The sequence below is a fragment of the Trichoderma citrinoviride genome (genome assembly GCF_003025115.1).
Source record: "Trichoderma citrinoviride strain TUCIM 6016 unplaced genomic scaffold BBK36scaffold_19, whole genome shotgun sequence".
NCBI lineage: Eukaryota > Fungi > Ascomycota > Sordariomycetes > Hypocreales > Hypocreaceae > Trichoderma > Trichoderma citrinoviride.
In genome coordinates, this window is record NW_020194727.1 from 152686 (window position 1) to 173593 (window position 20908).

The 20908-nt window shown below is 49.8% G+C and overlaps 8 protein-coding genes across 8 annotated transcripts; 4 read left to right on the forward strand and 4 right to left on the reverse strand.

The window, feature by feature from the left end:
* Positions 1-941: 941 nt before the first annotated feature.
* On the reverse strand, positions 942-3524 carry BBK36DRAFT_1130314 (hypothetical protein; the record flags this gene model as incomplete). The annotated part of the gene is made up of 3 exons (XM_024891831.1): positions 942-2073; positions 2121-2162; positions 2224-3524. The coding sequence occupies 3 exons, from the start codon at positions 3522-3524 to the stop codon at positions 942-944; spliced, it is 2475 nt and encodes an 824-aa protein (XP_024745373.1).
* Positions 3525-4618: 1094 nt separating this feature from the next.
* BBK36DRAFT_61797 (hypothetical protein) lies at positions 4619-7100 on the forward strand (the record flags this gene model as incomplete). Its single annotated transcript, XM_024898372.1, has 6 exons — positions 4619-5517; positions 5574-6146; positions 6202-6233; positions 6338-6493; positions 6559-6791; positions 6864-7100. Coding segments are annotated over 6 exons (2130 nt in total), but the record flags the coding sequence as incomplete, so codon positions are not given.
* Positions 7101-7195: 95 nt separating this feature from the next.
* Positions 7196-9209, reverse strand: BBK36DRAFT_1136643 (heme-dependent catalase; the record flags this gene model as incomplete). Its single annotated transcript, XM_024893051.1, has 8 exons — positions 7196-7405; positions 7465-8291; positions 8406-8463; positions 8518-8682; positions 8753-8823; positions 8886-8923; positions 8973-9029; positions 9085-9209. 8 exons carry the CDS (start codon positions 9207-9209, stop codon positions 7196-7198), a joined length of 1551 nt encoding a protein of 516 aa, XP_024745375.1.
* Positions 9210-9931: 722 nt separating this feature from the next.
* Positions 9932-11081, forward strand: BBK36DRAFT_61778 (NAD(P)-binding protein; the record flags this gene model as incomplete). The annotated part of the gene is made up of 4 exons (XM_024898370.1): positions 9932-10401; positions 10465-10576; positions 10630-10805; positions 10865-11081. 4 exons carry the CDS (start codon positions 9932-9934, stop codon positions 11079-11081), a joined length of 975 nt encoding a protein of 324 aa, XP_024745376.1.
* Positions 11082-11965: 884 nt separating this feature from the next.
* BBK36DRAFT_1172899 (hypothetical protein) lies at positions 11966-12577 on the forward strand (the record flags this gene model as incomplete). Its single annotated transcript, XM_024895805.1, has 2 exons — positions 11966-12196; positions 12260-12577. 2 exons carry the CDS (start codon positions 11966-11968, stop codon positions 12575-12577), a joined length of 549 nt encoding a protein of 182 aa, XP_024745377.1.
* A 617-nt stretch (positions 12578-13194) lies between these two features.
* BBK36DRAFT_1186315 (hypothetical protein) lies at positions 13195-17333 on the reverse strand (the record flags this gene model as incomplete). Its single annotated transcript, XM_024896480.1, has 4 exons — positions 13195-13535; positions 14432-15152; positions 15222-16839; positions 16918-17333. The coding sequence occupies 4 exons, from the start codon at positions 17331-17333 to the stop codon at positions 13195-13197; spliced, it is 3096 nt and encodes a 1031-aa protein (XP_024745378.1).
* A 724-nt stretch (positions 17334-18057) lies between these two features.
* Positions 18058-18354, reverse strand: BBK36DRAFT_1130345 (hypothetical protein; the record flags this gene model as incomplete). The annotated part of the gene is made up of 1 exon (XM_024891836.1): positions 18058-18354. One exon carries the CDS (start codon positions 18352-18354, stop codon positions 18058-18060), a length of 297 nt encoding a protein of 98 aa, XP_024745379.1.
* Positions 18355-19706: 1352 nt separating this feature from the next.
* On the forward strand, positions 19707-20525 carry BBK36DRAFT_1145137 (hypothetical protein; the record flags this gene model as incomplete). Its single annotated transcript, XM_024893732.1, has 2 exons — positions 19707-20028; positions 20104-20525. The coding sequence occupies 2 exons, from the start codon at positions 19707-19709 to the stop codon at positions 20523-20525; spliced, it is 744 nt and encodes a 247-aa protein (XP_024745380.1).
* Positions 20526-20908: the final 383 nt, after the last annotated feature.

The following is a 20908-nucleotide window of genomic DNA, read 5'->3' on the forward strand; positions in this document are numbered from 1 at the left end:
TCTTGGTCTTCTAGTACGACATGATTGCCAGACATATTACGCCAGTGAGTACCTTTATTTGCTGGTTGCACACCACGAAAACTGTTCGCAAGGCAAATACCTTGACAGTTGAAGTAAGCTAAGTCGGTTCATTTGGATAATGGTTACCTATCTATACACACATTTAATGCTGAAACGATGTCGAGGTATAATCTTAGGATCTCGGTTTCTTACGGACCACGATCATGCACCTCTATCGCAATAGCAACTAACATCTCAATCCGGCCTCATGTGCTGACGTTATTGTTCCAATTCGCTTCTTTCTTGTTATTCCCCTGTACCGGCATTAGAGGCGTTCAACTTGTTGAGCCACTTCGCCAAATCTCGCTCCATCTCCTGATGAGAATGATGTTGGAAACCGTTTGCCAATAATTGTAGTCTGGGCCTCAACATCAGCACCAGAATCAATAAGCAGCCTTGCCATAGCCTTGTGTTGCCACCAAAAGGCCTTCATAAGTGGTGCCTCACCCAAGAAATTTGCCTGTTTAAATAATCCACGAATGCGGTGTCTTGTGAAACTGCATGAAGTTCTGAGCTTCCATATCGACATAATTCTCGAGCAATATGTTGATAGTTTTGGTGAGCTCAGAGTGCGACACAGATAGTAATCACGAGCCTCGCAATAATGGCGCAATGCTCGAATAATCGACCAAATCGAGTGAATGATCCATTTTAGCAGTTTATTACGATCGCATGGCTACACCATTTTGCTGTTGAATCTTCATGGAACCAATGGAGGATATCTTACCTCTATACCATCGTTCACCACGGTACCGGTCCACTGCATAGGTTATGCGTTATCAACCGGGTTTTCCACCAAGCAATACATACACTGTCTCGCGCTTTGTGTATCAGAAAGATCGCTTCATCATTGCGGTATGGTACATTTTACATATAGCGAGCTAAATGAACTTGGCATCCTTATTGTTGTAGAACCCAACAGCCTGTATCCAAAATGTTTTATCCTTTTTCAATCTGATAGTATTTTTATCCCCCCCGCTCCGTTGACCCTCTTCATGAAGTAGCTGGCTGCTGTGTATGTAAATTGATTCTTCGTCGTGGTGCTCGCCGAGACGCTTGATGGTATCAAGCAAGGTTCCTCGACGAAGATCAAGACACACCAGACCACGGCCGCGGGCTACCTCAACTTCAACCATGATGAGCCCAGAAAACAGCATTGTCCACATAGTCAGTGGTCGGTCAATCGAAAAGCCGTCATCCTGTGACCTCCGACGAAAAACTGCGTTATAAGGCCCTCGCGTCTCCAAGAAGGAGAAGAATTCATCCTGCAATAGCTTCACAAGGATGGTTTGGTCGTCGATTCCCGTCACTGAAGACAGCTCTGAGACACTCTTGCAAAGCACGCGGCCATGGAGAAAGTCGTTCCATGACCAATTGTGAACGCGGACGCTTTTGGCGATGAGGAGGATGAATGCAGCGAGAACCCAGCAGTATGATGTGACATTGAAGGGGTCAACGCCAGAGATACGTTGGCCGACTGAGGCTCCGAATGCAATACCACCCATGACAAGGATCACACAAAGAAACATGATGGCGAAGACGTAAACCTTGCATTGGACCATGACGCCTTTCTCTTCATAGACCCAAGACTTCATCTTCTTCTGATCAGCGTCGACCTTTATCTGGAATTGCTCGATCAGCTTTGAGTCGCGTGAGTCGTCGACAAGTTGGTCCAAATTGACGTGTTCTTTTTCATCATGCCTTCTTGAAAGCAGCGTCTTTTGTCGGATCAACGAGTGGGAAAGAGATTTTGCTCCATGTGGCTGGCTGACAGATTGGGAATTATTATACTCTTTCGTTGACAAAGAGAAGAATGCAAAGTAGCGGTCAAAATCCGAATGTTTGACTGGATTCAGCCGTCGCTCCTCACTCAACTCCGTGAAGATGCTCAAAGAGATGAACTTTTCGCAGATAGAAACGGCGATTGGATTGGTGAATAGGAAAGGAACAATTACACTGATGACTTGAGTCATGGAATTCAGTCGCAGCTTGCTTGGCGTTCGTAGGCTCTCCCTATGAAGGTCGTCTGTCTCAAAAGCCCATGTTATGCAGGTACCGACCGATTCGTCCTCACCGGCCTGTTGATTTGGGGCCTCAGAGGGCTTGGTAGAAATGAGAGTGCTCGTCTCGTCGCTTGATGTCGTATCCCGTCTGATTTGAGACTGTATCTTTTTTATGGCTTGGTCGAGGTTGTGGAATGCACTTCGAGCACAGTTGATGTTCGATGCATCAGAAGTTCCCAAGAAGTCATTATCACGGTCTTGGAATACCAGAGCTGGGAACTTCTCGAATCCAGTCTTGAAGACAATCGCAGTCATCTCGTATGATGAAATGGAGGCACTCGTCAGCTGGTTTCCTCCCCGCAGTGAGAGGAGGACGAAACCAAGCATTTCGTGGATCATGGCTTGATGCTTGGAACAATTGAAGTAATACATCTTTCGTAATGAATCCTTCTTGCTAGTCCGATCAGGATTGCCATCTCGTTCGGGATCCAAGGCCCTCAGCTTGGCCAGCATCGGACTCTCCGACTCGGGCATCGGTCCTAACCCCTGGCTGAACTCGTTCATAATGCCAGTCTGACGACCTCGCATTCCATAATGAGTCGGGAGATCGACGGCGCCTCTATCAGGTACGCCGTTGGCAATCGATGTCTGGCAAAACTCCAGCGGTCTGGTTGCCACAACCTTTAGTTTGGTAGATATTCTTGCCAGATTTGCGATGATTCTGGCATGGAAGCTTTTCCCTTCTGTGGCCATACAAAAGTTCCGTACAAAGACAGCGGTGACATAGTTGATGAAGTTGACCACATCGATCTTTGTCGCACGCTGAGCCATTTTGTCTCGAATATCCTCTTCGTCGTCATCCTCATCATCTTTGTTGCAGATATAGTCAATGGTCGAGCGGCTTCTTCTGAGCAAACTATTGTAGCAGAGCTGTTTGCAATGCTCGGAGAACAAGCTTTGTGCATCATAGGTAACAATACACTCTCCCAGCCAGACTTGGGCTGCAAGGTCCGTCAGTAGCTCATAGGATTTCTTTGAGTCTGCCTTGAAATCCGATGAGCCTTCGAATTCCAGCGGAGTATCCGACTGTACAACTGCAACGAGTCTTGAGGCTTCTTTTTCCCATAGCATCTTTTGCTGCTCTTTCGTAACGTCATAAGGAGTAACGTCTTCGAAGTTGGGTAGATCGGCTACCTCAGTATCTTCAACTAGAGATGGCAGTCTGTATCGCTCATGAATATGTAACACTTCGAAAACGTCGCTTTCGCTGAGGTCGGCATAGGGAAAGGCTCGACGGGTTTTGGAGCCTCTGCTGTGCGGCACTTGACCCTCATCGAGAGGCACTTGTGCGTCTTTTTCTAGCTGCCTTAAGTGTCTGAGCCACTCCAAGCAGTCGGACCTAAGCGAATGCTTCGAAGTGTTGGCAGTCACAGGCTTTGGGAGCCCATTTCCGGCCTCCATGGTGTCTAGAAGCGAGATGAGGCTGAAGCTGTCAGAAGATCAGTAATGATTGTTTGACGGTGGGAAGTTGTCAGGAAGCGTGCCACATGTCGGGTTCATGAGTTAAGATGACTTAACCACAGGTAACCAAAATATATCCTTTGATAAGCCTCTACATCATCATTCCTCAGAGCTCTCACGGACCCTCTAGCCCACGTCCCTTGCAGATAAAAGTTAAGGCCGTAGGTGATGCCTTATCTCGGAAGGCTCAGCCAGTCCCAACAGTGGTTCTCTTTGCATGATCCCTTGGTCAATCAACAGACGAAGTGGTTAGGTGACAATTGCGGCTGAATTACGGTGCAGAATGTGGCAGACTCATGCACTCGACGTGGCAGGCCATCATAGGAAGGCTTGTTAGAACATCACAGCTGAAAGAAACGCCAGCAGGTGCTAAGTGAATCAATAGCAGAGGCCTCTCAGCTGGTGATTGCGGGATGCATCCAGATTTTGATGCCTAAAAACGCATCAGTATTGAGGCGTCGGAGCTGAAAGCGTGATTGAAAGGTTTGATAGGTTCGTTGACCTTGCAAGGCAACCGTCTTCTCAAACAGCAAGTCATTGCCAAGAATTGCGTCTTACCGAAGCCCAAATTGATTGGTCTGGCTCAGTTGCAGTGAATATTTACCCATGCAAGGCAAAAGCGCGTATGACACTCGCAGGATAATGCGGCTACAATTGGTCCGATTAATTGTCAAGAAGTGGAAATCAGAGCAGAGCTACAATCACCCATATCGCGCGAAACTATACAGAGAGTTGCGTAAGGTGGGAGAGGCTGAATACCATATTTACTACCTACCTAGTCCTGGATAAGTGTTGCATCGACTCCCTACAGAGCACCCCATTCTTCGAAATCAAGAATTATAGGATTTGTCTCATCAAAACCAAGAGAAAAGGGCAATGTCGCTTGCGGATTACACGTCAGTACTGCCCGATCTATTCGCTGAGAAGGATGAGAAAGGCAAAAGCAAGGAAAATGGCGAACAGGTGAGTTGTTGTTGATTAAACTTTTCTTCCTATGGCGATTTATTAATGCGATTTGTCGAGTCTTGAAGAAAGAAACGATATCTAAGGGACCTTCAAAAGGTTTCGCCGATATTGTTGAATACATCACTGAGGGTCCTGGAGGACGAGAAGTCGAATACATTCCATTCAAGAAGTTCCATCCTAGAAGTAGGACAATCAACGCAAAAAAAGCCCCCACATACAATGAGTATACAATTGTCCTTCGTCGTGTTTGGGTACAGCAGAAGCACGGATCGTTTCCGATCCGACATGAACTGGAGATCCAGTCCGAGACTCTCTGCGCGGCACTGCGCAAGATGATTGTGAACTGTTACCAGAACATTGACCTTCAATCGTTCCCAATGAAGATAATGAGCCCTTTCTGCGAGCTCTTCTTCTACAGACACGAAATTGAAGCCCTAGCGAATGACAAAACACAGACCGAAGATCTACGCCGTGAGATGAAGCTGCTGCACGATTTCATTCGGGATAATGGCCATCTCTCCAGCATAGTGAAAGACTATGAGAAAAACATCAAAGAGGGTCGAGTCATGGGCGACATTCTTTGGACGATCTACCCTCCCAACAGCTTAGTTGTCCTCAAACAAGGAGCGATTGAAGAGTGTTGGATCTGTCGCAATGTTTCCTTCATGCAGACTAGAACGGGCGCTTCTTATTGGAATGTTACAGGATTGCGTATCGGATTTGATGGCGTACGCCCAGGATTGGCTAGCCAGACATATTCTATCCCAATGAGTGGTATGCAGCTTTGCAAAATCTCGGAACTGGATCTGATACCCATCGATCACTGCAAGAACTGGGACGAGACTGCCGCGTCACTTCTACGAAGATCTTTGAAGCTTCGAAGCGTTCTCGGAGACGATCTGCTGGGATTCCGGGCTCAGTCATATACCGGAGCTGCCTGGGACCAAGATTTCAGATCATATGGATTGTCCCAGATCCGAGCTGCGGATCGCGTGCAGGTAGGTTATAGCGCACGATCCCTAGACATCATAGATTTTCCAGTTTGCTCACCATCCGGCAGATCACGGGGCGATTTATGGTCGATTTCTGGCAGTATATCGCCAACCACAGACGGTACTATTGTACGCTCGAAGAATTTAAAAAGAAGCCAAAGAAGGCTAAGTCGAAGCTTCCACGAGGGTTTTACCATGCCGAATCCGATTCTGATGCAGAGGATGTCGATGCATATGAACTGAAGGCTCATTCGGACCCATTGCAAACCGAAGAATCTGGGGAAGAAACCACCTCCGATAAGGAGGACCTTGTCCACCTTTCCAAAGAGGTTGCTGAAACATTCCACATAAAAAAGGAAGATGTTGAGCTTCTATACCCAGCCCTTGTACCTGGCTTTGGGCTTGGAGAAAAGAAGTGGATGTGGCTCCGGAGTGACGAATTACAGGATGTTGAATGGAATACGAATGCTTTTGGGTTTCTTCGGCTTGAGCATATGACCAAAGGCCTCATTGAGTCTCTTGTGAAGGGTCATGAATCCGGGTCTGTCTCCTTCGATGATGTAATAGCCGGCAAAGGACAAGGCTTGATATTCCTACTTCATGGGTGAGTTGCCACGTGGTCCATCATCACACATATATTTCGCTAATGTAAATGTTAGAGAACCTGGATTAGGAAAGACACTCACAGCTGGTAAGGTGACCTGCATTTTCCAAAGATGTGGACGTCAACTAATGCTATTTGCCCAGAGAGTGTTGCGGACTAGTTAAAAAGACCGCTGTATTCCGTGAGTGGAGGTGAACTTAGTACTGCTGTCGATAGGGTCGAAGAGCGGCTTAACAACATTTTTGAGCTTACGAAGAGATGGAACGCCGTTTCCCTCCTTGACGAAGCCGATGTACTTTTGTGTAAGCGCAACTCGGCTGAAATGGACAGAAATGCTGTTGTTGCAGGTATGAAGTGTCTGACCATTTTCCCCATCACCATTCTCCAGGCTAATGTACGTAATGTGCCACAGTTTTCCTCAGGAAGCTTGAATATTTTCAAGGTGTTCTCTTTTTGACGACAAACAGAAAAGAGGACTTTGACGATGCGTTCAAGAGTCGAATCCATGTGACAATAACGTATCCTGCTTTGTCACCAGACGCTCAGTCGGCCATCTGGCGAAATCTGATCAACAAGAACAAGTTGCAGACAGATGACTCGTGGACGGATGAGGTGTTTTCTGAATTGGGAAACTTGGGTCTGAATGTGAGCATCATCACTTGGTACCTACAAGATCGTATTGGAGCACGTGCATGTTATACTTACTGTCCGTTATAGGGTCGAACCATCAAAAACCTTCTAAGAACAGCCGTCGCGTACGGACGTGCAGAAGCGGGGAGGCTGAGTGCTCGTCATGCCCTTGCTATGATCAAGACCGAGTTGTCTGAGAGTAGCGAAGATAACCACAGCTTGACACAGACCGAGAAAGTAAGGGCAGCTCAAAGGAAAAGAGCGCTCGCGGCCCTTGAACGAATCATTGGGGCAGGAATTGGATTCATAAAGCAGGAATCTTGAGAGATAGACAAAGATTCATGTGCTGTTCTTCATCGATTATATACCAGAAGCCGGATAATGATAGAATGTCAAGTCTTTTGTTCACATCAATACATTCACATATTATTATACACAGGCATCCCAGGGACATTACCCATCAACTTCTCCCCAGTAGAAGGCATAAATTTCTTCTCCTTGTACCACTCCTGGGCTGTTTCTGCCAGGCTCTTGACTTCGTTCAAGTCAAACTCGGTTTCATTGAGAAGTTCGAAGACGCCAGTCGCGTAGTCGGGAGAGATGTTGTAGAGCTGAGCGAGATACTTAGACTGATACATAAGACTCGTCAGTAAACACTTCATCTCATCACTTCGCATCTTCAACGTACCCTGATATTTTTATATTTCACGAGGCTGAGATACTTGGCCGTATTCTTGCACGTATTCTCCCTCTCCTGAGGCGTCATAACTCTGGTCCAGAGCTCCGTCGCTTGGTCGTAGTCATTCTTTTTACCCTCGTGCCAGTAGTGGCTCTTCCGGCTAACAATGTTATCGCTGACAGCATACGGCGCCTCCGCCGTGTCGGGCCGGAACTTGTGCGCAAAGCTGTTGGGAGCGTACTGCTTGTTGCCGGCATGATTGGCGTCCGTCCTCATCGGGCCGTCAAAGTTGAGCGACGCATACGACTTGGCCATGAAAGGACAGTTGACCGGAATTTGATGCAAGTTGACACCGATGCGATGGTACTGAGCGTCACGGTAGAAGAACATGCGGAACTGAAGCAGCGGATCCGGAGAGTCCTCGATGCCTGGCACCATGCTGCCAGGTGAAAAAGCGGCCTGTTCCACATCGCGGTGGAAGTTCTCCGGGTTCTTGTTCAGCACGAGCCGGCCAAACTCCTTCATGGGGAATTGACTCCTCGGCCAGACCTTGGTAACATCAAAGGGGTCGAAGCCAAGCTTATCGGGATCTGCCTGGTCGGGCTGCATCACCTGCACATAAGCAGTCCATTCGATCTCCTCGCCGCGCTCAATTGCATCCCAGAGATCGCGCTTGGAATAATCCGGGTCTCTGCCGCACATGGCGACGGCTTCCTCGTCGGTAAAGGTCTTTTGTCCGTGCTTGGCGATGAAGTGGTACTTGATGTAGACAAATTCGCCGTTCTTGTTCACCCACTTGAAGGTGTGGCAGCCATATCCATGGTTGAAACGCCAGCCTTAAGGAGTTCCATGGTCGCTGAAGAACATAAGCCCCGCGTGGTTGGCCTCTGGGGTGTTGGCAAGGAGATCGAACAGGGCATCAAAGTCCAGGAGAAAGTTCCTTGGGTTACGGCTCTGGGAGCGAATGACATCGGGACCCTGAATGGGATCTCGACAGAAGAACACGGGCTACAAAGAGTCAGCTTCAGCAAATTGAGATATCTACCTGCTGCGTGTACTCACAAAGTTGAGGCCAACAATGTCATAGTTGCCCTCCGTGGTGTAAAACTTGATGGCAAATCCGCGCGGGTTTCGCCCTTGGTCTGGGAACTCGCGACCAAAAGTCACGGTAGAGAATCGCACAAAGACGGGCGTTTTCTCACCACGGCTGGAAAGGAAGTCGGCTTTCTAGGTGGTCCAAGACGAATCATTAGTGTCTTGCTTCATCGTTCATAGGAGTGGAAGGGGCATGTCGTACGGTGAGGTCGGTGACATCCTGAGTGCACTCAAAGTAGCCAAAAGCTCCAGAGCCGCAAGGGTGAACCATTCCTATAAGGACATGTAAGTAGGTCTCTCCTGATGGCTATCAGCCCGTGGGTATGTGTACTTACGCTCCAATGGCTTGGATCGGTTGAAATGCTGCTGCTTCCTATGAATCGTCAATCACAGCTTTAAAGCATTGTATCCGGCCTACTTACTGGAAGAGAAACACATCACTTGCAACTGGGATTCCTCCGACAGTCTTGCTATGGGCACTATCCACGTGTAAGTCAATCACCTAACCCAGCCACTCAGCCAACCACGACTTACGGATCGGGAAACGGAATTCCCTCATTGTTGGTAAAGTAGAGGCCGTCATCCTCCCTCTTACCGCCAGACACAACACCGGATACCTTGGCAATGATATCCGCAGGCCCTTCATTCGCGCTCTGCATGTGGCTCATGCGAGGTGCGCGACGCTCCCCTTGCACGCCCGCGCCAATGGCGGCTGCGGTTGCTTTCAGGGGATGCTGACGGGGATCAAACTGGTTGGAATTACTACTTTCCATCGTGGTGAATTCCTTATTGAGGCGTTCTGAGACTGTTGGTGAATAGGCTGCGATAGATGAGGCGATGAGACCAACAAAGTCTCGGGATACTGCAGAGTTCGCCCCCTACTTATGAGACCAGATCTCACCCTCAAAACGAGCTGGTGAGGATCTCGTGTAAAGCCCTCAATCATGGTTGTGTCATCTACGACGTCTTCCATTTGGACTTGTGCTCCCCTTTCTCATTGCCAGCTCCCGTATTTTGCATGGTGGCAGCTATTTACTAAATGTGTTTCCAACACGTCACCACAAAAGGGTAGCTGCATGCCAAAGCAATCCCTGTCAGAAGCCGGAGTGAATCTCCCGCCAGACACATGATGTCAATCACGAATAATCGGCGGCAAACTTTCACGGGCACCCTCTTCTTACATGCAGCAACGGAATCGATCACAGTGACGTCGGGCTTTGGAGTAAACAAAACCAACGATGCTGAGCCTTGAAACACACCGTGCATTTACTTACTCCGTATATCCCACAACTATAATATCACCCATTAGCATCGACCGCTTGCTACGCAACATATCGCGAAAGTGGAATGTAAACCGCATCTGATTGAGTCGCATAGCAAAATGTCCCGAAACATCTGCATCACGGCCGTCGAAGGCCAAACCGGCTTCCTCATCGCCGAGCTGCTCCTCAAAGAGGGCAAGTTCGCTCGCCAAATCAGCAGCATCACAGGCCTGGCATTGGATACCTCCTCGCCACGGGCGCAAGAATTCACCGAGCTGGGAGGCAAGCTTGTCCACCATCAACCCGGCCGCGAGCGGACCATGGTCAAGGCCCTCAAGGATATTGGCTGCGACACCATCTGCCTGGTTCCTCCCGCCCACCGCGACAAGCTGGACATTACCATGGAGCTTGCAAGTGCTGCCAAGAAGGCGGGCGTGGCTAACGTTCTCCTCATCAGCTCTGCCGGCTGTGACTATGCGGACAGCCAGAGGCAGCCTCGTCTGAGAGAGTTCATCGACATTGAAAGCGCGGTCTTGGCTAGCAAGGGGGATCCCGATACGCCCCTCGGCCATTCACCCTGCGTGATTCGGTTTGTTCTCCAATGCTGTGGATAAACGAAATCACACAAATACTGACGGTGCCACATCTGCAGTGCTGGATTCTACGCAGAGAACTTGCTGCTATATTCAGAGCAGGCCAAGGCAGACGGGGTGCTCCCGCTGCCAATCGGGGAGAATCACAAGTTTGCCCCCGTTGCGCTGGGCGTGAGTCAAACTGTGCCCAACCCGCCCAGCATAATGCTAATCGGCTTCTGCAGGACATTGCCCATGTAGCTGCTCATGTCCTTGCCGGCAAAGGCAAGCATGGGTTTGATGACAGGCACCGAGGCCAGATGATGATTGTTACCGGACCGCAACTATGCGCCGGAAAAGAGCTGGCCGAGGCAGCGAGCAAAGCGCTGGCAGTCAACATTGAGTTCGAAAACATCTCCGAGTAAGTCAACCACGCATTTCCACGGGTGTAACTCCGCTGTCGACTAACACTGAGCAAAGACGCGAAGCCAAGAGAGTCCTGTCCTCTCAGAGTGAAAGCGACGAGTCTGAAAAGGAGTTCATCCTGGAGTACTACAGCCTAGTCCGCGAGGGCAAGACGAACTATATCGCCACGACGGCCTTCCATGATGTGACGGGGACTCATCCCACGGAGCCGAATGACTTTTTTAAATCGTATTCTGCCGACTTTCGGCCTCGCAAAAAGGCAAAGCATTGAATAATGCGCAGCCCGGCCGTAGTCGAGAGAGATTGTACGAGTATGTGTATGTTGCATTGTATTAGGTAGCTTGAGATGAATACGAACACTTGGACCACCTCGGAGATGCAATTCACGGCTGGTTAGTACATGTAGTAGCGACGAAAAGCATGAACATTGGAACCAATCATAGCCATGCAATTGATCCTTACACACTTGGCCTTGTAACATCCCGTCCAGGTGGCCAATGGCACCGCTTCTAATCCAAGGAAATACAAGATATAATATAGTCGCCGCAGATCGTCGATCTCTCGGTAAGATTGTTTACCTCAAGCGGACGTCACCCAACGAACTTGTACGCATAATCTAAAGCTTCTTTTTCTCTTGCAGCCTTTCTCCGCATCACCATTACGCTAAAAGCAACTAACAGATTCGCCCGGCATAAGTCTGCTCTGTCATCCCTGGAGGAGATGCCCTGAATGAATAGCACGGTTTCAAGGAAATGATCAAACGCAAATGCGGCGATTAGAGGGTGGCAATCCGGAAGGGCACCCGGATTGGCTTCGGTCCAACGCCCATCCTGTAAGCCCATGACAGCTCGATATTTCGGGCGATGCTAGAACGGCAGCTCATCATTACGTGAAAGATCTTGGGCCAGAAATCAGAGGCGAAATTGATCACTACTATGAGACAGTGATCTTGTGTCCTCCACCAACAACAGTTCAAAGGATCCGAATCATTTCGATCATATCTATCATCCGAATATCACCACAGTCTAGCCGCTCTATCCATTCCAACCATAGCAATCCTCCAAAATGTCCCTCTTCAGAACCCAAGCATTCTGCCTCGCGAGTCGAGTCACTCGTCAAATCCAACCTAGATGCTTCTCGACCACGCCACTCCTCATGAGCCGCATCAGCGACGCCATCGTCAAGGACCACCGCGAGCTAGAGGACTACTACAACCGCATCACCCAATCGAAAGATCTCGACGAGCAGACGAGATATCAGAACCAATTCGTTTGGGAACTTGCCCGCCATTCCATCAGCGAAGAGCTAGTCGTGTATCCAGTGTTTGAGAAGTCGCTCATCAATGGCCAGCAGATTGCTCAAAAAGACCGTGAGGAGCACCAAAAGGTAAGGTGCACTATAATATCTCTCTAAGTTTGATCGATAGTTAACCAAGGTGGAATACTGTAGGTCAAAGAGAAGCTCTACGAGTTCCAGAAGCTCTCCGCCAAAGACCCAGACTTCATCCCCACGTTAAAGAGCCTTTACACCGATTTGAAGCAGCATATAAGGGAGGAAGAAGAGGAAGACCTGCCGAAGCTGGAACAAGCCGTGTCTGGAGACGAGTCTCGGCAGCTTGCTAAGAGCTTTCAAAGGACCAAGAAGTTTGTGCCCACTCACAGCCACCCTTCCGCCCCAGGTAAGCCACCGTTCGAGACTGTAGTTGGGCTCCTCTCTGCACCACTTGATAAACTCATGGATGCGTTCAAAAAGTTTCCAAAGGACTAAGTACTCAGCATCTGTGCGTCAGGCCATCCTGTCCCTTCGCAGCATTGGGAGAACACGTTCATAGGAAAAATATCAACATCCTTAAAATGCATCAGATTGCATCGTCTATGCATCAGTGAGGTTCTGATATTCGAGCTGGATGAGGTCAGGGGAAATTTTCAAGAAGACCGGGTGTGGTTGGGAGCATCCGATAGCCAGTGTCGAGTCTATTACAGCGCTGCCAGATGGTCGATAGGCTGGCGGGAGCCATATCATTCTGTCCCCCTTCCACATAACCCACTCTGAGTCCTCGCTGAGGCCAATACCCTGGCGGCTAATATAAAAGTTACCGGAAGATAGAAGTAGCGAATCTCCTACTACCCCATCCGATAGCATTGCTCCTGTTCGGGTCCCTGTTCATGTCAGCGGCGTTTGCCTGTCCTTTGAGTCGTACGTACCGTTCAGTGTATATTTGCCAACACTGGTAGAGAGACAGGGTCCCGCTTTGTCGAAAGAAATGCAATGCAGAGCAAGAAAGTGAATGTCGGCCGTAGCTAGGCACTGGCCAGTTGAGACGTTCCAAAACTCAAGCGTATAATGCGACTTATAAAAGTGTTCTTCATCCCGCTGCCGCGATGCTATTGAAGCAAGCAGCAACAGCGTGAGAAGGCAAGTATATGTACTGGATTCTGACTTGCCCCTCGAAATCGTATTTGGAGGTCTCTCTTCGAGACATTCCAAATTTCGATACTTCCATCGTCCTTCCCTGATGCAAGCATATTGTAGTCGTGAGACAAGGCGATTGCTTCTGTATAGGGTTCACTTTGCCCTTCGAGTGTTGCTGAGCAGGAAGCAGTGCAAATCTCCCAAATCCTAATTGTGCGATCACCCGACGATGATACAAGTACATCTGATTGTGGTAAAAATGCGAGGTAGTTGACCCAGTTGGAATGCCCAGTGAGTGTAGCTATGCAGTCGCCTGAGCCGACGTCCCACACCTTGATGATTCCATCAACTGCCGATGCTGAAGCGAGCAACCGAGAGTCATGGGAGATTGTGATTGCGCTGATTGCCGAGTACCAACCCCCATACGGGCTGTACTTATTCTCATTTGGAGACCAGACTTTGATATACCGACAGCCGCCACGCTCAGACATCAGCGGATTTGATGCATCATCACGCCATGACTCGTCTGAGAGAACTGGACTATTGTGACCCTCTATTGTAGCTATTTCAGCTCCGGTCATGACGTTCCAGAGCTGGATTCGATCATTCGCAATTGAAGTAGACGCGAGCATTTCGGAATTGGGTGCAACTGCAATCGAGAATGGCCAGGCACTGCATCCAGTCAGAGTTGCTATGCGGGAGGCTGTTGGAACATCCCATAGCTGGATTACTTCATCTTTGGATTCTGTAATCAGTGTATTCGTCCCCTTTACCAGCTTGATGCCACCGATCAAGCTGTCATTCACGGTGAAAGTGGTATTTGGCCAACGTCAGCCTCAATATCCCATACTTTGATGGTGTTGTCAGTCGACGCCGTTGCAAGTAGCTTGGAATCGTGAGAAAATGTAAATCCCAAGACTCCTCCAGCGTGACCCTTGAAGACGGCTATACTTGTGCTTGTCGCAATATCCCAGAGTCTGACATCGCTCTCGCCAGACGCCGATGCGAGCATCTTAGAATCATGAGAGAAACAGACCGAGATAACTCTATCGCCATGGAGCTTCAATGTTGATTTACATTCACCATTGGTGGTCTCCCATAGTCTGATACAATTGCTGTATGGGCTTGATGCTGATGCAAGTATCCTGCAATCGTGGGAGAAGGCGGTCGTCCAGAAAGCATCATCGGCGACCTTGATCGTTGTTTTACAATCACCGGTTGCGACATCCCAGAATCTGATGGAAGAGTCCGCTGAGGCTGACACAAGCGTTGTAAAATCTTGCGAGAAAGCGATCGAATCGACGGACTTGCTATGACCGTTGAGTTTGAAAGTGCAGATGCCGCTTATAGTATCCCAGAGCTTGATAATACAGTCCTGAAACGCCGCCGCAAGTATTCTAGAGTCATGTGAGAAAGCGATGGATCTGATGACGCTGTGGTGGCCTTTGAGAATCTTATCACAAGTGCTGGTTACAGCATCCCAGAGCTCAATGTCGTTATTAGGCGTTGTTGAAGCAAGGAATTTCGAATCATGCGAGAATGCAACGTGCGAGAATTGAGGTTTCGAGATGGCCTCCCGAAGTGTTGAGATACAGATGCCGGATGCAACATCCCAGATCTTAGCCGTACCGCCCCAAGATGCCGATGCGAGCATCTTTGAGTCATGTGAGAACGCAACTGAGCTGACAAAGGTCCCGTGTCCCTCAAGCGTCTGTAGACATGCATCCCACCTGGAAGCGGCTGGCGGCGATATGGTCAACCAGGGAGGTAGTTCGCTTTGAAACCGGGTTCTGACAATGCTATGTTCCGGCGCGAAGACAATGGCCGAGTAGTAAATTTGAAGAGGCGATATGTCTATGATGGCCCGATTGCTGAGGATAATTCGTCGAACATCTCGAAGGAGTAGTGAGGTAAAGACACCGTTTTCGGGCTGTATCAAACAATTGTTAGCTCTACCATGATGGGCTGTATATCAACAAAGATGCGGAAAATATCCTACATGAACAAATCTCATCAGATCGTTTACCATTCCGATTGCTTCCGCGGTTCGTCCAATCAAGCCGAGGGCTTCCAGCCAATGCAGCAAGTGCTTGTTCAAAAACCGATCGACCAGCCCACCATCTTCGATTTTGTCCATACTCTCCTTCCAGTGGAAAACCCAGTACAGACAGGCATATTGCACCTCAGATGGTAGGGCGGTTTGGAGGGCCGATTGTTTAACATCTGATCGCGGAGTGCTTGGCAGTTTCAGGTCGCAAATGTTCTTCTTCAGAGTACCTTCTTCCAAGAGCAGCTCTAGACAACGCGTTGCCAATATTTGGTGGGCTTTTCGCTCGTCTATCCACAGCGAATGTCTGTCTGCCTCATTGGCCTTGGCTGGATCAACGAGGAAATCGCGGAAAGAGAGATGTAGTATTCGTACTGGCTGGCGAGCATCCGGGGGAATGTAAAGAACGGAGTGCAGCAGATCTAACTGATCCTCTAGCGTCTCAAGGGGGATATCCAGAAGACGGGCGAGAGACGGTGCGCAAAGAGGGCTCGCCAGAGTGACTATAGAGCCGACGATGCGTCTGAACCGCTCGGAAACAAAACCCTTCTCAGCATCAGAAAGCCCTGCCACGAGTCCGTTTACTATCGGGAGGTAGGTGGCGTCCAAGTTAGATATCGATCCGTGACCTGTCTGTTGCTCCAAGATCTTCGCCAGTTGCTCCTTGGGCCCACCGATCCTTCGGTCCTGGATGAAGCGGCAAGCTGTTGCAGCGAAAATGAATAAAGGCACAGACCTGGAAACCAGCTGCTGAAATTTGTCGTTACCGGGCCAAGATGGTGGCAGTTGCCTGTTTCCGGATACAGATTTATTGTAGTCATGCCGAATCATAGCCATCTCATGCTCCAGGAACAACGTAATGTCGTGTTCAATGGCAACCCGAGGTGTTTGATGGAGAATTAGGTCTTCGTATTGTCCACAGATGTCCGCAAAGCCCAGTCGGATGGCCAGTTCTGGTCTGCTGGTGACGAAGAACTTCAGGCTGGCGGATGTGAAATGCTTCGTCTGTGAGAGGAGGTGAATGACCAACCTCACATGCTCATCGTTGTCGCACTCATCAAGTGCGTCGGCAACAACCACTATCGTTGGTAGCTTGGAAGCCTCAGATGCCATCTTGATTGGATCTGCAATGAGTTTATCGAACTGCTCCTTGATTGACCTGTCATAGATGGTAGGGTCGGCCTCGACTGCTGCTCGAACATGTGGCGCAGTCTGAGTGAATGTCTGGATAAGCTGAGACGCTATCGTTGGGAAGAAAAGAGCCATGTTACCACGATCAGCTTCTCCGTGTTTGAAGAAGAAACTGGCACCGAGCATCTTTTTGTCCACAAACCACTGCGCAACGGTCCGGGATATCGTCGACTTGCCGGTGCCCGCGCCTCCATTCAGCCAAAAGATGCACTGGGCATCTGATCTGGTGCTCCATGCTTTGATCTGTTCCAGAATAGCTTCTCTTGTGCCGGAATAGCATCTGGAGCTGTTGGCGTGGCTGGGAGAATCGAATGCCGCTCCTTTGGCTGATTTGAGCTTTGCCAATACAGCCTCCTGGTGTACGTTGAGAAGCAGTGCACTGTTGACAAAAGTCGCGAACAAGTTCGTGAGTACATGTAAGATAGAGAGGCACGAAGAGATATACTGTCTTACGTACGTTTGATCAACCTGTAAATCCAAAGCAATTGATGCCCTGCATTTCTGAAGCTGACTGATTATGCCGGCAACCTGCTCTTTCTTCAGCGGCCACCTTAACCGCTGCAGGCTCGCTCCCGTTCCTGTCCTTAATTCTCCTTCAAGCTTGACGGCGAGGTCTTGTAGCTGCAAGCGAGCATCCCCTATGCTTCGGAGGATTCTTTGCGACGAAGAAAGTCTTGCGCCATTCGGACTAGCAAGAAGACGCTTGAGGTCTTCTAAGGTTGCGGTGGTTTTGTCGGCTTCGTTCAGTATCTGCCGAATATCACGAGGGGCGTACTTGACGCCTGAACAGTATATAGAGCACTGCACACCGATTTTGATGAAGAGGTCAACCACTGCAATTATGTTGGCGAAGAGCCCGAGAGCGTCTGCCATTGCCGTATCGGTTGGCCGCCCATATAATAGAGGGCGTTGTTCTGGGTAGAAGATACTGGTCTTTTACTTCGTCAATGACCTTGGTCTGCCTGGACGCTGATGGTCTTCTTGAACTCTTCCCAAGGCATCTGGCAGAGAGCGGGGGAGAGGGTCAGACTGCTGGGGCGATTCCGATCAGTTCATCCCGCCAGTCAAGTTGCGGCAGCTTTCATGTTGTGGGACCCAAGGCAGAGTGCATGCCTATAAAGCGTAAGTGCATGTGGTATTCTGGGGAGCGCTTGTGTATGCAAGTACATAGACTGCCCCTTATCGCATCTTCCCATCTGTATGTATGTACTGTAAGACCCTGGAACTAGGTATGATGGAAGTACATCCATTATAAACATATATAGGATCTAGGTGGGTATTGATGTGCAATCTTCGTCGAGTCCTTCACTGTGGCCACGAAGCAGTCCCAGGTATCCGAAGTCTTGCATCAGAATGGCGACCGTATACAACAGCATCACATTGCACAGGAACGGATAACAAAATGACATTGATCATGAATCATTTCTTGCTCAATAAACGCTATTCGTTCAATCGGTAGACCGTATGAAGAGGTGGGAGCAAGTTGTCATCTAAAGACTGTTGTCTGCTGGACATCCGTGCAGACCAGGTTATCGTGGCAACCAGTCCGTCAGACAGACTGCAGATTGGGCTGAGGAAAGGATGCCTCGCCATGGAATCACAATTCCTCATAGCGATAAAGCTGCTCGACCCACAACGCCTTTGCGTCTCCACGAGTTCTTCGCTCCCACCGCGTGTCGGCGTCAGTATCGGTGTCGGCATCTGTATCCGTCTCTTCTTTTTCTGAACACAAATGTTTTTCCAGTAGAATCTTTGCCCGCTGTATTTCTTTTCTCGTGTATCTCTGGTCTCTCTGACGGGAGATCCGGTGACCTTGAGGTGGCAGGTCTTCAGAGAGCCGGAGTCGGCGTTGCGAGCTCGGTGAGGCATCGGCAACTGCTCGTCTTGGGGCCATGGCGAAGATGGCCGAAAATGTCTCGCGCTTATAGCCGGTTGTTTATGGTTGCGGAACGGCGGATGTAACAGACGTTCGCGTAGGAGAATTAGGCGTCGAGTCTATGGCGGAGGTCTGAATTGATGTCTCGCAGGTCTCAGTCGACGTGGTGTCACCATTCGTGAGGTACCCCGAACGCAGCGCTGGTTCATGGAATTGCAATGACGGTGATTCAATTCGCGATTATTCAATTGGCAAATGGAAGGAAGAAAGAAATCAGAATCAGAATTAGAATCAGAATGCGAGAAAAGAATGGATAGCAAGGCTGCATGTCCTGCAGCACCTCTAATGCACATTTCAACCCAATCAGGGCCTAACCCGCCATCGCTCTGGCAGCATGTATACACACACACTCAACCATATGAGTCGCCCTTTTCTACCGCTCCTATTCAAATATGGATCGCGAGTCTTGAGTTCAATAGTAGTATGATTGGGTATGTGTGCATTGGATTAGGCCATGAAACAATACCTATATAGCGAATGTCCGTGTCGCCTCCCATCGTAAAACCAACCGTCCGGCTGCACGCTTTGGCCAACACAAGACATCAGTCAAGGTTTCTGTACCTTCACATCAATGATGTCTGCAGCTTGCAGGCAGCCACTTCCACTCAGGAGGGCCATGGTAATTGCTAATTGCTTGTCCCCGATTGCAATTGGTTCAAACAGCGTCGGAGTGGCTGAGGGTTTTTGGGGCCGTGTCAGACGTGGCACCGCATGAGGCTGTTTCTTCAGCGCCTGTGTTGTCGACCTCGTTACCCTCAGTTGTGACTGTGATCGCATCATCTCTGGGGAATGTCCAGCATGAATGGAGGTATGTCCAAGATGAGTTTGACTTTGGGATATGGGGTTCTGCCTGTTGCCTGTGCTTCCAGTACGTGTGTCCGTCGTCTTACCTTAAGTAAGGTAGGTATGTATGAATGGTGAGTGTCTGGTTGTAGATCGAACGAAGCACGATAGACTTGGTTGTAGAGGCTATACTTCGTAATTGATAACAAAATCATCAACACACGGGATTGAACAACAGCTTCATCGATCCCTATACTTTACAAAAAGAATAAGGCAAGGTGCGATCGTCTGCAGAATGCTGAACAAACGATACTCGAAGACCAGATGATTGAAAAAGCATTGATCCAGACCGTGGAGTCCCAGATGGTTGGTAGTACTACCCGCAAACCCCGCCATGGAGCCCCTGTAGATGCGCTATCAACCAGTGGGGAGCTCCAGGGCTCACTCCACAGCTTGTGCAAGCTCGAGCACTGATCGCGACAACTTCTTCTAAGCATCTTCACCACAGAACCGACCGCCCACATCCGATGCCTCCCGCTCCCACAATCTCCTCCGTCAAGCAGACTTTCGTCTCTGCGCAGACAAACCTCCTCTCCCAGCCGATTGCGCCGTCTCGAGCCTGGCGCGCCTCCAACGACGCGTCTGAGCATGCAATTCCCAACCGCCTCGTCGACGATGCCGTCGCAAGCGTCAATCGCACAATCCAGCAGCACTGTCGCCGCGTCTATGCGCCCCAGGCAAGCCGGCACGTGGCCGAGCAGATCAGCAACTTGTATTCGAGGGACGCCGAGCGGAGGCTGGGCAACCCGGACGATGCTGGAGGCGGGATTGGACGAGAGCTTGATCTAGGTAGGTGCTGCTGCTGTCTGACAACACTCAAAGAGCATCAGCGCGAGGATAATGTCTGACAACATTCTTTCGCAGTCGACGAGAATGCCATTGAATCACTTCCCGCCGCCTGGCCGTCTCACAAGGATGTCGATGCCTATCCTATGGAAGCCAACCGCTACGCGGAGACGGTTCGCCAACTAGCCGACCTCAGCCAACGACGCAAAGAGCTGAGACAGAGAGTTGAGCGCTTTCGGGCCCTCGAGAAGTCAGTCGAGCCCTTTCGGACCACGGACGGCGTCGGCGTCCAGGAGAATCTAGTGACCCGCGATGGGCCCGTGGAGAAGGAGCTCGAGAGGATGCGCGTTCTGCTTGCGCGCGTAGTCGGCCGGGTCAGCGAGCTGCCGAACCCGGATGCGCCGCAAGATTCGGGGCGTGTAGAGCTCAATGCGCTGGCGGCGGCAAGGAAGAAGCACATTGAAGAGTTCCTGGCGGACGGGCGTGTTTTCCCATCCTGAAAATGTGGCCGCGGAGCACGTTCACGCGAAGCCAGATGTCGCACGGAACATCTCGGACAATGCGGTATGGTGACTGCAATCACGAATGTGCATTCCTGCAGCACTCGATCGAGCGACTCCAGACTCAGCCATTGCCATCACCTACATCTAAGTCAGGCCACTGTTGCGTTCGACTTCGAAGCACATCGCATCGCATCGCACGTCTAACGGTGCAGATGGTCTCGAGATTAGCCGATATGCATTTGCATGCAATTGGCTCTTGTCTCGCCTTTGCAGCTAACGACACTTATTTCAAGCGCCAATGCAATACGAGGAGAGAGAGGACACTCATCAAGGCTTGGCATTGATCCTTCAAGAGGTGAGGCCAGCCAACGATGACACTG